We start from the raw sequence: 12,556 nt of genomic DNA on the forward strand, positions 1-12,556 counted from the left end.
ATTGTGTGTTTACGTAGGACCCATGCGTTCATATAATATAAAAATCTCAACTAAAAATAAAAGAAAATTGGGGAAATAAACATACCATTTAACTTATCATATGGACCTATGTGTATGCATCTATGTGGGTAAAGATATATTCACATTGCTTCTATTCAACAACGTGTGTGTTTCTTCGCCTATAGTTGCCGGCCGTCAAAATTTAATACTGTATATTATGTGTTGGACCATACATTTTGCTAATCAACAAAAAATATTTTTAAAGTTAATTAAGTGACCATAATTTTATATTTACTCTTGTTGAGTCCATCCATGCTCTTGCTAATCTAATAGTTCCTGGTCATCGTATTATAAACTTATAATCCGGATTATCCGTAATTTTTGTATGGCATATGCAAGGTAAAAAAAACAATTAATGCTTTCGTTGTTTAAATTAAATGTACGTGGATGTTGATTTAAATTCAAAACGATTGTTCTATCCCTTCCATTCTATATTTTTTTTTGTTTGTAGTCATAATAGTTTTGTGTATGGTATTAAAAACAATGCAATGCAACATACATACAATCGATGGATGTGGTTATATAAAATCCTTAGAAAATATTCTTCTATAGATCTCACATATGTACATATATGTGTCATGTATATAGACTGACTGACTGACATATATATTGACGTACCATCAGCCCCCCACGCGTACCATAGACATAGATGTATATGGCGATACGTCGTAAGACATGGTATGATTGATCAACATGATCTGTATCGGGGATCGGCGGATCGGAGTTGTTAAAAACTTTTTACAAAATGAATCGTTCAATATACATTTTAAAAAAATAAAATTGTTACCCTTATCTTAAATCTACAAAAAAAAAAAACATAACTATTAAAAAAAGAGACACTAATATGGTGCAAAAGATGACATAGGAGATGCACAGAAACCATCCAATGATTTAACTGTATCTTACGCTAACCCTAAAGCCACGTGGCGAATTACCATTCCTCCTCATTTGCCCCGAATGATAATCTTTTCGGCTCACCGGAGAGAGACACACAGAAAGACTATAGAGAAAGAGAGAGAAAGAAAGAAAGAAAAAGAGTGAGAGTGTTTGATGATAAGAGAGAAAGATAAAAAATGGATCAAGATGACTGGTTGGGAACGCTAAGATACGCCGGTAAGGCGCAGGATAAAGTTTCCGTTGACGCTCTCATGCTCCGGTACCGTCCGATCGCTCCAAAGCCGACGACTGGTCAGCCATGTGGTGTGGCAGATAACAACAACAATAGCTCATACGGTATGAGCAAACGAACCAAACGAAAGTACGTTAGGGTTTCGAAGAATAATAAAGGCACGTGTCGAGGTAAGAGCAGATCTGACTTGTCTGATGATCGGGAACAAACTGATGTCGTGACGTTGCAACTCTTGCCGGAAAAATCAGATATTTCCGGTGAGTACTCGCCGTTGGATCAAGATAGTCTCGATCCGTCGGTGAAATCGATAATCGGAGAGGAAACACAAGAAACCAACACGTGGGGTATGTTTAACGGCAGCGTCACGGCGGAGATGGAGACGTGGGTGACGGTGGAGTCCGTCACAAGCGTGTGTGAGGGTAGTTTGAGTTCCCATGCGGTGGGGATTACGGACGTTGAGATCGTTGATAATCTTGGTAAGGACACGTGTCCAGCGTTCGTATCGGATGGCTCGAACCGTGTGGTGTGGGTCAACGAGGCTTACCGGAGAAATGTTTCCGGTGATGATTCAACGGCGTCAGTATCGCCGGAAGTTGTGGTGTGGTTGGTGGCGGAGGAGGCAACGGCGGCGATGCATTGTAACTACCAAGCTTTCACGTGTAGGGTGAGGATGCAATACACGTGGAAGGAAACAAAGTATACCAAAACGGTGCCGTGTGATGTGTGGAAAATGGAGTTTGGTGGTTTTGCATGGAGGCTAGACACAACAGCTGCTCTGACTCTCTGGCTTTGATGGTGATTGCTGCAAGTAACATGCGGGTAAGATTGTTAAGATATGTGATTTTAGTGTGTGACTAATCACAAAATTAGTAATCGCTTCAAGCGCAACTTTGTTTAGACGAGTAAGAAGGAAGCAAATGATGCTAATGTTGAAAGAAGTGTGGAGGAGCCGGAAAGCTTAAATATATAGAACATATAGTAATAATGTCATATTTTTATTGGCAAAGACTAAACAAAAATATGCCATTGTATGGTTTCATACCAATCTTGGTTTCTACTATTATCTCAGATCGATAAATTTGTTAAACATATAACAGATCTGTGTTTTAAGATATCGCTAAAATTAAATTTCATAGTTATTATATATCTCGAAAAATAGTCAAATATGTTGATAAAAATGCATATATCAAAGAGTTGAAAGTGAAATGCAAACAAATTAGATTTTAAATATTATGTTATAAATTTAGATCTGATATATAGATAAACGAATATATATTGATTGAGAGACAAAAACACATGAACTCTCAATGGGGACCCTATTGAGTGTCATACTTCGTATTAATTTCTTCACACTAAGCTTTTGCACCCACATTATATACACACATTCTCAAACACTTGCATACACTTGTACATACACACATTGAAATATACATATCCTTTGTTGGATACATAAATGATGGATGTATTATTATGTATGAATGCATCTTGCAAGAAAATCATTAATTATATCCAACAAAGGATATGAACACATTATATGTTATATATACAAATAACAGCATCCGGTTCTCCATATTGAATATCTATAATTTGAGCTTCATTAATTTATTTGTACTAGTATGCCATAATATTGCAATTCATATTTTATATCCATTTATTCTATATGTACGAACTAGGAAAGTTAGAAGTTGTTGGTTCTTGGCCGAGTAGTTCACATTCACCATCCATATGACGACCATATATATGTGTGTGTAAATACACTGTATACAAGCTCCCATATATGTGCAGATTTATACATGTTATTCAAAATGTATTTTAACTATATGTAATGGTGATTATTCAAAAAAAAAACATATAACTATATCTTATATAGCCGATGTATAAAGCGATATCTTCGTGGGTTCTACTTATTTCAGCATGTGGAGAAGCCTCATTGGTTGAGAAAAAGGTTGACAAATAAAGAAAGAAAAAGCCAAAAGTTCTAATGAGGGAGGAGAATAAATAAAGTTGTAACACTCACACAAGATTAGTCATGTACGTGGCACTTGATAAGAGAACAACAACAACCAATCAGGGTCTCCACATTTCTAACTTCGATTTTCTTTCCGACAAGCTTATGTCATCACTATCTAGGCTCCGTTTGATTGGTTCGGTCGTTCACGTGTCTTATTGAGGTTAAAATCTGGCCGTACGTTCAATGTCAAGTCATTTGGTCGCGTGTAGTATAGTCTCTTGAGTGCGATGGAATTTTTGGTAACAGACTAACAGAGAAAACGAATGAGAGCCTTTCACGTTTCTGTTCTTCTGATCTGAGACCACTCAATTTTATTTTCTTTCTTACCAATAAATTCAAGTTTTAGTCTTGTATTAATGCATGTTTCACAAAAAAGTAAAAATACATAAAGTCCTGTATTAATGCGTAATTGAAGTCTTAACTTTGAATTATGTTTTTTTTAGAGAACAAATACACTAGATAATGTAATTAAATTGTCAATGTTTAACGTACGTAGGATAGTTAAAGAGATCCGAATATATGACGTATTTTCAAAAATTTAGACATAAGCATTGACAAAATATTAAGGATTGAATAGAAGCATAATTCTGATTAGTATTAAGTATTATTTTAGTTTTTCATATTTTTGGAAATTTTCTTTGTATTTTTCCAGTAACAAATATAAGTTGATAGAATTGTCGTCTAATGTAGAATCGATCTTAAACCGTTCTTTTGTTATGTAATAGACAAAATATAATATAATAAGTTGGAGCCTTTTTCCCCATATATAATATGATGTGTTTTCTCTTATTCCAACCTATTTACTTATTTAGCATATGGCTTTACAATTTGCCTTTGCAGCATTTGAAATTTCAGGTAAACGATTACACATTGAACTTGAAGGAAATAAAAAGAAGCTAATAAATTATACACTATCATGTACGGGAGATAAAAAAAGATAGCATACCAATAAACGAAAACGAATGATAGCATCTATACGGTCTACGGATTAGAGTAGAGACGAATCAAAGATAGTATCGGATACAATATTTATTTAGATACAATCTATAATATTGATTGATAAACTTGTAGTACTATTTTGTGTGGTTGAAGTAGGGTTCTATTGGCGTTAAGAGGCTCCACGTGTACTGTCGCTTTCGTTAGTGGTATAATAGATGGAGGTCTTTTATTGGTACAACACTTGGTTGGACCAAAATCTCGACGTCCCCATCACCATAGATACGCTAAACATAGCATATTTTTAGTCTTTGTTTTGTTTTATGTTTAATTTAGGGACAATTGTTTTAAGTTTTTGAAGTCTTTCTATGATTCAGCTTTATCATTTGCTTCTTCTATAGTGGAGACCTAAAATGGTTGTTATAATGATAATGAATAATTCAATCAAGTCTGGCTTATAATAAATTTTTTTTGTATCGAGTTAAGTGACTTGTGCACTGAAGACTAAGTCTGATAAATATTGGATAGGTATAGAAGAAAACAATAAGATATTTTATAGTGGCGGGTATATACTATATTGACATTAATCTCAAAATAATCTTTATAGAGTTTTTGAATATATAATGAAAAAGGTAATCCGAAGTGTGGTAAAATGTTTTTTTAGAGACTAGTTTAGGTATATAATGATTAATGCCCAACACACTAGTTTAAGTTATGGTTGCGAAAAAGGCTAGTTTACTATCTGAAAGACGATAGATTTGTTGAAGTTGTACATTTTAGGTAAAGAGCTCACACCTATCTCTACTCTATAGTGTTATATAGTGTCAAAATTTAACGAAGGCATTAAAAAAATAAAAACTTATATACCATACTTAATTCCAAATCGAACAAAACACAAATTGTACCCGAATCAAACATATTGAATTGAAACCAAATCAAACTGAAACCGAACTGAACTAGTTTAGAAAGTTTTACTAAAACCTAATCAACAAATACCAAACCAAACGGGAAATTATGAGAAAAGTAGAAAAAGGCCCACCAAAAGAGCGTCCACCATTACTTGATTGTGTATGATACATATATAAATTGGTCTTATTTGTAATACAATCAAGTGGGCTTAGCCCATCCTTTTGGTTTGTTTACTTGTGTGTATTGGGTCGAATTCTTCTAGAAGGCCTCTTTTTAAAAACGGTTTGTGTAAAATTGTCAACACCATTTTGGACTTTTGTGTTATTTCCATTACTAATCTCTATAGTTTAGGAATTTCTCGTGTTATAAAACTCAAGTACAAAACACAGGAATCATATATATATATATATGAAAGTTGGTTAATATAAATGACACATTATCACACAACAAAATGACATATGTCATTCGATGTTTTTTTTTAAATTAATAAAACTAATAAAATTAAATAAACAAATTAAATGTATTATTAATTCTATTTTTAATTGAATTTTCCAAAATAAAAATAAAAAATAAAATTATGTAAACAAATTAAATACTACTTTCATTATACTCTTTTTATTATATTAATTTTTTTATTATCAATAATCATGACTAATTTTTTTATTGTGTTGTAGTTGTTTGCTACCTAACCTCTTATTAGTTTATTAGTTTAATTTTGAGTTTTTGATAACATTGACATTCAAGTTTTTTCAAATAATAAACCTTCAAAATATTAGACTTACCAAATAATATAATACACAATCATTTCTCTTATATTGATATATGCAATGACAGAAGATCTAAAAGTATTGACTTTAATGATACTTTAATTTTTGCTTTCTTTTTATTATTTTCATATGAATACTCTTGAAATCTTATTTAGTTTATATCAATTCTATATATTTAATCATAAACCTATAACAATGTTGTTGGAGTATTATATCGGGGGAATAAATAAAACCATAAATAGTTTATTTATAATCAAGTTGAAGAATTTTCAAATTATCCAAGACGCAATCATTTCTCTAATATTGATATATGCAGTGACAAAAGATCCAAAAGTGTTGACTTCAATAACATTCAATTTTTGCTATCTTTTTTATTTTTTTGTATGAATACTCTTTAGATCCTTTTCAGTTGATATCAATCCAAACTTTAATCATGAGTCGATCACAATGTTGTTGAAGTACATAAAACAAGAAATTGATTTATTAATAATCGAGTTAGGAAAATTTTAAACCACAAAAGTAACATAGTTACACAGAATTGTATCAAAATATTATTATTGTTGTTATATGTATTCATGAAGTGAAAAAATATTAAAATCTTATAAATAATCAGCTTTATACACAAAATATATAAATTAATATATAGAGTCACAAATGAATCTAACCATAAAAATTGTAACTACATATTATGGATCTAATTTCATTAACAATACAAAAATAAATAAATAGTAAATATAATTAGCATAAATAACAATCAATGTAATTTTTTCTTTAACAATTTTCACAACAAATCCACGCGTAGCGTGGGTACCCATCTAGTTTCTAGTAAAAAAAGAAATAGATAACACTCTTGCCCAACACAATCAATAACAGTTCAACTGAACAACATATGAGGAAACAAATCATACTTGCCGTTTTGCTATCGACTACAAACTTCATGTCGTTTTTCATTTAGCTAGTGAACTAACCAAGATTCTAGAGTGTAATAAAATATTAAAATCTATAGGCAAACTCACATGACCAATTAAACAAGTTAACGATTACTGTCCAATTAAACGTCACAAGTTAATTTTCTACCGTTAAAATATTGCCACGTAGGACGCGTACGTTAATTAACTCGTAAAATCCGCGCAGACAAAATCACATTGACCGTTAGATATAGATTTGGCGGCTAGTTCTTCAATCAATATAAACCGTCCGTCAAAAATCAGAGGTAGGCTTTTGACGGTGTAGTTTTATTTTAAAAACATAAAATAAATTAGTGTAAGAAACTTTTTTCTCTCTCTCTGAGTCTTCGACTTCGTTTTTATCTCCAGCTTTTTTTTTCTCACGCGAAAAGCTCCTGTTCTTTAAAGGATTTGATCACGAGAGTTTCAGGTTTGGATTTCGTAGTCAATTTCCAGATTCTAGGGTTTTGGTTGGTCAAAATCTTCTACTTCGTCCCGTGTTTGTGGATTGGTTCACGGATCTTTGGAGATTCCGAAATTGGAGGCGATTTTTATTCTAGGGTTTCGGTGAAATTTGTACCGTTTTTTGGATTAATTCTTACGTTGATCGCTTCTCTCCTGGCGAGCTCGCGTTTAAAGGTTTAGATTTCAAGCTCCGTGTTGTCTATTTTGAAGCTAATTTATCTGGTGGAGGTTGAATTTTGGTTTGTGAAGAATTTGTGTGGATTCAGCTGTTGGAGATTCAAATGGTAAGATTCGATCTATTTTTGATTTGTGGGTTTTTCTTAATTCGAATGATTAGAAAAAATAGAGATTCATTTGAATTTGGCATCAAGCTAGGGTTTGAGTTTTGGGGTCCAAAAACGAAATTGGACAGCTAAAGGTTTAATTTTTACGGTCATATCTCTCACGTTTTTGAGAATCGGAAATTCTTATTTCACATTGTTTAGATCTGGGGTTCTTGTGTCACAACAAGTTTCTTGGCCCAATGTTATCTATCGAAATAGGGAAAAGAATCGTCTTAGTGGTTTTGAATGGGACTGTATTAGTTTTTGTTGATTTAAGTGAAATTATATATGATTCAGGTGTCTTGCAAATGAGTTGTAGAAGCTAGTGAGAATTATATATATTGTGGTAAGTCTTGCCAAAACAATGGTTGAAAGTGCTGCGTTCCCAGGAGGGTATTATCGGAATACTTTTGAAGCGCCTGAGGAATCAGAGGGCTCTGGGAGCTCTGCACAGATTGATACTGAGGTCACTGCGTCTGAGAATTCAAGTACTCCTGCACGGAAGTGTATTATGTTGAATTCGAATGATGAAGATCCTTATGGTGTTCAGAGACAAGTCATTTCCTTGTATAACATGTCACAATCTGAGAGGAAGGATTTGATTTATCGGCTTAAGCTGGAGTTGGAGCAGACAAAGATAGTTCTTAAAAATGCTGAGTTGCAGAGAATGAACCCTGCTGCTGTGTCGTCTACTAGTGATAGGGTGGGTTTTAGCACTGGTCAAAAGATATCATCTCGAGTCAGCAATTCGAAGAAACCATCTGATTTTGCTGTGGGTTCGGGGAAGAAAGTTCGGCATCAGAATGGGACTTCTCGTGGATGGAATCGTGGTACCTCAGGGAAGTTTGAGTCTTCGAAAGAGACTATGACTAGCACTCCTAACATTACACTGATGAAGCAATGTGACACGCTACTGAGAAAACTGTGGTCTCATCCGCATTCTTGGGTGTTTCAGGCGCCAGTTGATGTAGTGAAACTGAACATACCTGACTATCTCACTACTATCAAGCATCCCATGGACTTAGGGACAGTAAAGAAGAACTTAGCGTCTGGTGTATACTCAAGCCCACATGAGTTTGCTGCTGATGTGAGGCTTACATTTACCAATGCGATGACATATAACCCTCCAGGACATGATGTTCACATTATGGGGGATATCCTTAGTAAATTATTTGAAGCGCGGTGGAAAACTATCAAAAAGAAATTACCACCTTGTAGCATGCAAACGTTGCCTGCAGTAACATTGGAGCCCAATGATGAAAGGAAAGCTGCTATATCTGTACCTCCGGCGAAGAAGAGAAAGATGGCTTCACCCGTTAGAGAGAGTGTTCCAGAACCGGTGAAGCCACTTATGACAGAAGTGGAGAGGCATAGATTGGGCAGACAACTCGAATCACTACTCGACGAACTTCCTGCACATATCATTGACTTCTTGAAGAAACACAATTCAAATGGCGGAGAAATTGCAGAAGACGAAATTGAGATAGACATTGATGTTCTCAGTGATGAAGTACTGGTCACTCTTCGAAACCTTCTAGATGAATATATACAAAACAAAGAAGCAAAGCAGACGAATGTTGAACCATGTGAAATAGAGGTAATCATCATCTCACCTGCTGGAATGCATTTTAATAGAACACTTTACTGAGAAGAAGTGAATTTCTTTGGTTGCAGCTTATTAATGGATCACGACCGAGCAATTCGTCGCTGCAAAGAGGTGAACCTCAAATTCAGTTCCTGGTTTATTACTGGTCAGTAGTCTCTGTGTTCACCAATTGTCTTACTTTTACTCTTCTATGTTCTTTTTTCTAGGAAATGAAATGGCTGATGAGTATGTCGATGGGAATGAACCGCCTATCTCAAGGAGCTCCAGTGGTTAGTTGCAATTCTTCAACTCCTTCATAACATTTTCTTGTCGTAGGTCTCTATGGATCTTATCATATGTCACTGACTCGTGTATATATCAGAAAGCTATATATATACATATGCCTCTGCTATGTTTATATCATGATTTTTGTATGCTTTTTATTTGCCCAAATATCCTTCTGTAGGATCATGTTATGGTAACAGATTATGTGTTACTGAATAAAGTGTTGCTTTTCAGATTCGGATTCTGGTAGCTCGGAAGATCAATCTGATGACGCTAAACCCATGGTTCAAGGGGATTCTTCCAAGGTATAAATCTAATAATGTCAGCTTTTCAAGGCATGTAATTTTTAAAGAATCTAAACCACGCAGTTGGTTAACCTTCAGATGCCTGAAACTGCAAACTCTGAGGCGCAAAGAGATGAAAATACAAGAATTGATGATCTTTTTGTTGGGAGTCGTGAGTACTTTATCTCCTTTAAATTCATTATTATGGTCTTAAGATTATTCATATGCTTGCGGATTTGTTTTTACTTCTCTACCTTAGTTCCTCTTTACTACTCCCAGTTTCCTGGATAGATTTGTCCAAGATTTACTCTGTTGTAATATCTATAGTTGGCCACAATAGGGAAATGTAATAGATGTTGGTTATCACTGCTGGAGGCAAGATACTGTTAAAGAATTTTCTCGGGATACGTATTTTCAGTTTGTATCACTGGTGTATTCATTACAGAATCTACTGGTGCGCTTGAGCAGATGGATATTTGTTCTCAGCAAAAGCTTAGTTCTGATGAATCAGATGGCCAACATGAGGGTGAGATGTAGTGAAAAAGAGTTTTATTTTTTTTCTCTATTTGAGCCTTGAATTGAGTGATCTCATACTTTGTCAACTTAATGCTTCAGGAAATATATTAGAGACTCCAGCTTCATCTGAGAAGCGCTATAGAGCTGCGCTGTTGAAGAACCGGTTTGCAGATATCATTCTAAAAGCACGAGAGAAACCACTTCCACAGGTCTGTACTTATCTTCAATTTAGCCCATCTTTAATTGCCTTAAGTGGTCACTGGATAATGCTTCTGGCTAGAACTCCTGTTAAAGTTGTTTGGCTTTAATAGTTATTAAACATAGGAGGGTAGGAAGAGTAGAAGTAATTTTAAACAATCACAGAAACTTGGAGATGTAGATTAGGAAATAAGAATTTTTATTTAAAAATTATCAGAATTGTTACCCGAGCATAGTTGTGGAATGGACCTAGAAATCCACAATTGCATTAGTCGATCTTGAATTAAATGCATGGATCACATACTCTACAATATCCTTGAAGCAGTCTTCTTTGTCCTTTGGGAATTAATATGGCTTAAATTTGATCTCTCATGGGAGCAGAATGGTATTAAGGGCGATCCAGAAAGGCTGCGTAAAGAAAGAGAAGAACTCGTACTGCAGAAGAAGAAAGGTTGGTGTACTTGTTTAGTTGTTTATATATTAGAACAAGCCAATATATTAAAATTTTGTTGTTTCTCTGGATCATTCTTACAAGAACAATTTTTTTTTACTTATATGTTCTTTTAATTGACAACCCTCTACTTATGTTGCCAGAGAAAGCGCGTCTACAAGCTGAAGCAGAGGCTGCTGAAGATGCTCGTCGCCAAGCTGAAGCAGAAGCCGCTGCAGAAGCTGCTGCTGAGGCTAAGCGGAAGAGAGAACTCGAAAGAGAAGCCGCTCGCCAAGCTTTATTGAAGGTAAATAGCAAACACATGACTTACATAACAGGATCACAAACCCTAAAAACAGTCATTAAAGATAAACATGTTAAAATATGGAGCACGTTCTCTGATGATTTTAAATGTTCCACCCATGAAAGTTATGTGTTGTTTGTTTCTTGGCTTCAAATGATGGAGATTCTTATATTTTTTGTATGACTTTGATTTCCTTGCAGATGGAGAAAACTGTAGAGATTAATGAGAACTCACGGTTTCTCGAGGACCTAGAGATGCTGAGTTCGAGTGCACCTGAGCAATTACCAAGCTCAGCCGAAGAAACCAGCCCCGAGAGACCTTTAGACGCACTTGGAAGTTTCAACCTCAGAGGAAGCAACCCACTTGAGCAACTCGGACTGTACATGAAACAAGATGATGATGAAGAAGAGCCCGAAGCTCCTGCTGTTCCAAAACCTGATGAAACCAGCACCGAGAGACCTTTAGACGCACTTGGAAGTTTCAAACTCGGAGAATGTAATCCGCTGGAGCAACTTGGACTGTACATGAAACAAGACGACGGTGAAGAAGAAGAACCCGAGGCTCCTGTGGTTCCAAAACCCAATGAAACCAGCCTCGAGAGACCTGTAGACGCATTTGGAAGTTTCAACCTCAAAGGAAGTAACCCTCTTGAGCAACTCGGACTGTACATGAAACAAGACGATGATGAAGAAGAACCCGAGGCTCCCGCTGTTCCAAACCTAGCCAACGACGTGGAAGAAGGTGAAATCGATTGAACAAAAGAAGTGTATAAAATATATACATGTATTATATATAAAACAATAGCCAGGGCAGGTACAAACAGACGCAAGAAATGAAGGTCTTAGCCCTTCTTAAGAGAAGATCCAATATGTGGCTCATTGTTTAATGAGTTTTGGAATGGATCTCTCTTAAGCCAGTGTGGTGTTTAATTATGTAAAACACAAAGCAAACGCTTAGAAGCTTTTTGCCACGAGACTTCATGAAGAGTCCCTTAGTGTATGATTATTAAAAAAAAATAGAAAAAAGAGTCAAAGACCATTGTTTGTGTAAGAATCTATTTTTACATTTGTTCTTGATAATAATTCTCTTCCGTGCAGAATCTTACCTTTAACATTTCGAACCGATTTTGGACACAGCCATCGAATGACAATAATAATGAACTACATTGAGGTTTCTTTTTTCATTACTACCAAATGAAAAAAAAAATGAGTACTATTGAACATTGAAGAAGTGTTGTCATAACAAAAGCTGACTAGTGACTTAAATAAGTACAATTGAATTCGACAAGTGTTAAGTACTAAAATAAGTACAATACAAATACAATAATTATCACCTTTTTTTTACTAATTTTTGTAAGCAGTTTGAATGATAGATTTTCTTTCTTCTAAATATACATTTAAGATTTTG

The 12,556-nt window shown here is 34.8% G+C and overlaps 2 protein-coding genes across 6 annotated transcripts; both read left to right on the forward strand.

Moving 5' to 3' along the window:
• Nucleotides 1-509: 509 nt before the first annotated feature.
• AT3G27250 (uncharacterized protein) lies at nucleotides 510-2,371 on the forward strand. 2 transcript variants are annotated; one of them, NM_001338862.1, is made up of 2 exons: nucleotides 544-2,008; nucleotides 2,088-2,371. In NM_001338862.1, exon 1 carries the CDS (start codon nucleotides 1,134-1,136, stop codon nucleotides 1,980-1,982), a length of 849 nt encoding a protein of 282 aa, NP_001326277.1. In that variant the 5' UTR covers nucleotides 544-1,133; the 3' UTR covers nucleotides 1,983-2,008; nucleotides 2,088-2,371. The 2 variants fall into 2 exon arrangements, with proteins under 2 accessions (NP_189361.1, NP_001326277.1); NM_113639.4 differs by having other exon boundaries at nucleotides 510-2,322.
• A 4,658-nt stretch (nucleotides 2,372-7,029) lies between these two features.
• Nucleotides 7,030-12,261, forward strand: GTE8 (global transcription factor group E8). Of its 4 annotated transcripts, NM_001338864.1 has the most exons (12): nucleotides 7,030-7,508; nucleotides 7,845-9,144; nucleotides 9,222-9,264; nucleotides 9,360-9,422; nucleotides 9,652-9,722; nucleotides 9,801-9,873; nucleotides 10,147-10,227; nucleotides 10,317-10,426; nucleotides 10,797-10,866; nucleotides 11,010-11,152; nucleotides 11,350-11,532; nucleotides 11,818-12,242. In NM_001338864.1, exons 2-12 carry the CDS (start codon nucleotides 7,912-7,914, stop codon nucleotides 11,902-11,904), a joined length of 2,157 nt encoding a protein of 718 aa, NP_001327404.1. In that variant the 5' UTR covers nucleotides 7,030-7,508; nucleotides 7,845-7,911; the 3' UTR covers nucleotides 11,905-12,242. The 4 variants fall into 4 exon arrangements, with proteins under 4 accessions (NP_001327404.1, NP_001189985.1, NP_001327403.1 ...); NM_001203056.2 differs by having other exon boundaries at nucleotides 7,937-9,144; nucleotides 11,350-12,261; NM_001338863.1 differs by having other exon boundaries at nucleotides 10,120-10,227; nucleotides 11,350-12,173.
• Nucleotides 12,262-12,556: the final 295 nt, after the last annotated feature.

Source organism: Arabidopsis thaliana, chromosome 3, assembly GCF_000001735.4.
Source record: "Arabidopsis thaliana chromosome 3, partial sequence".
Taxonomy (NCBI): domain Eukaryota; kingdom Viridiplantae; phylum Streptophyta; class Magnoliopsida; order Brassicales; family Brassicaceae; genus Arabidopsis; species Arabidopsis thaliana.

Coding starts and splice junctions, on each gene's coding strand:
- AT3G27250 (NM_113639.4), top strand. CDS start 1,134: ATGGATCAAGATGACTGGTTGGGAACGCTAAGATACGCCGGTAAGGCG.
- GTE8 (NM_001338863.1), top strand. CDS start 7,912: ATGGTTGAAAGTGCTGCGTTCCCAGGAGGGTATTATCGGAATACTTTT. Junction 9,423..9,651: donor TATCTCAAGGAGCTCCAGTG/GTTAGTTGCAAT, acceptor GTTGCTTTTCAG/ATTCGGATTCTGGTAGCTCG. Junction 9,723..9,800: donor TTCAAGGGGATTCTTCCAAG/GTATAAATCTAA, acceptor GTTAACCTTCAG/ATGCCTGAAACTGCAAACTC.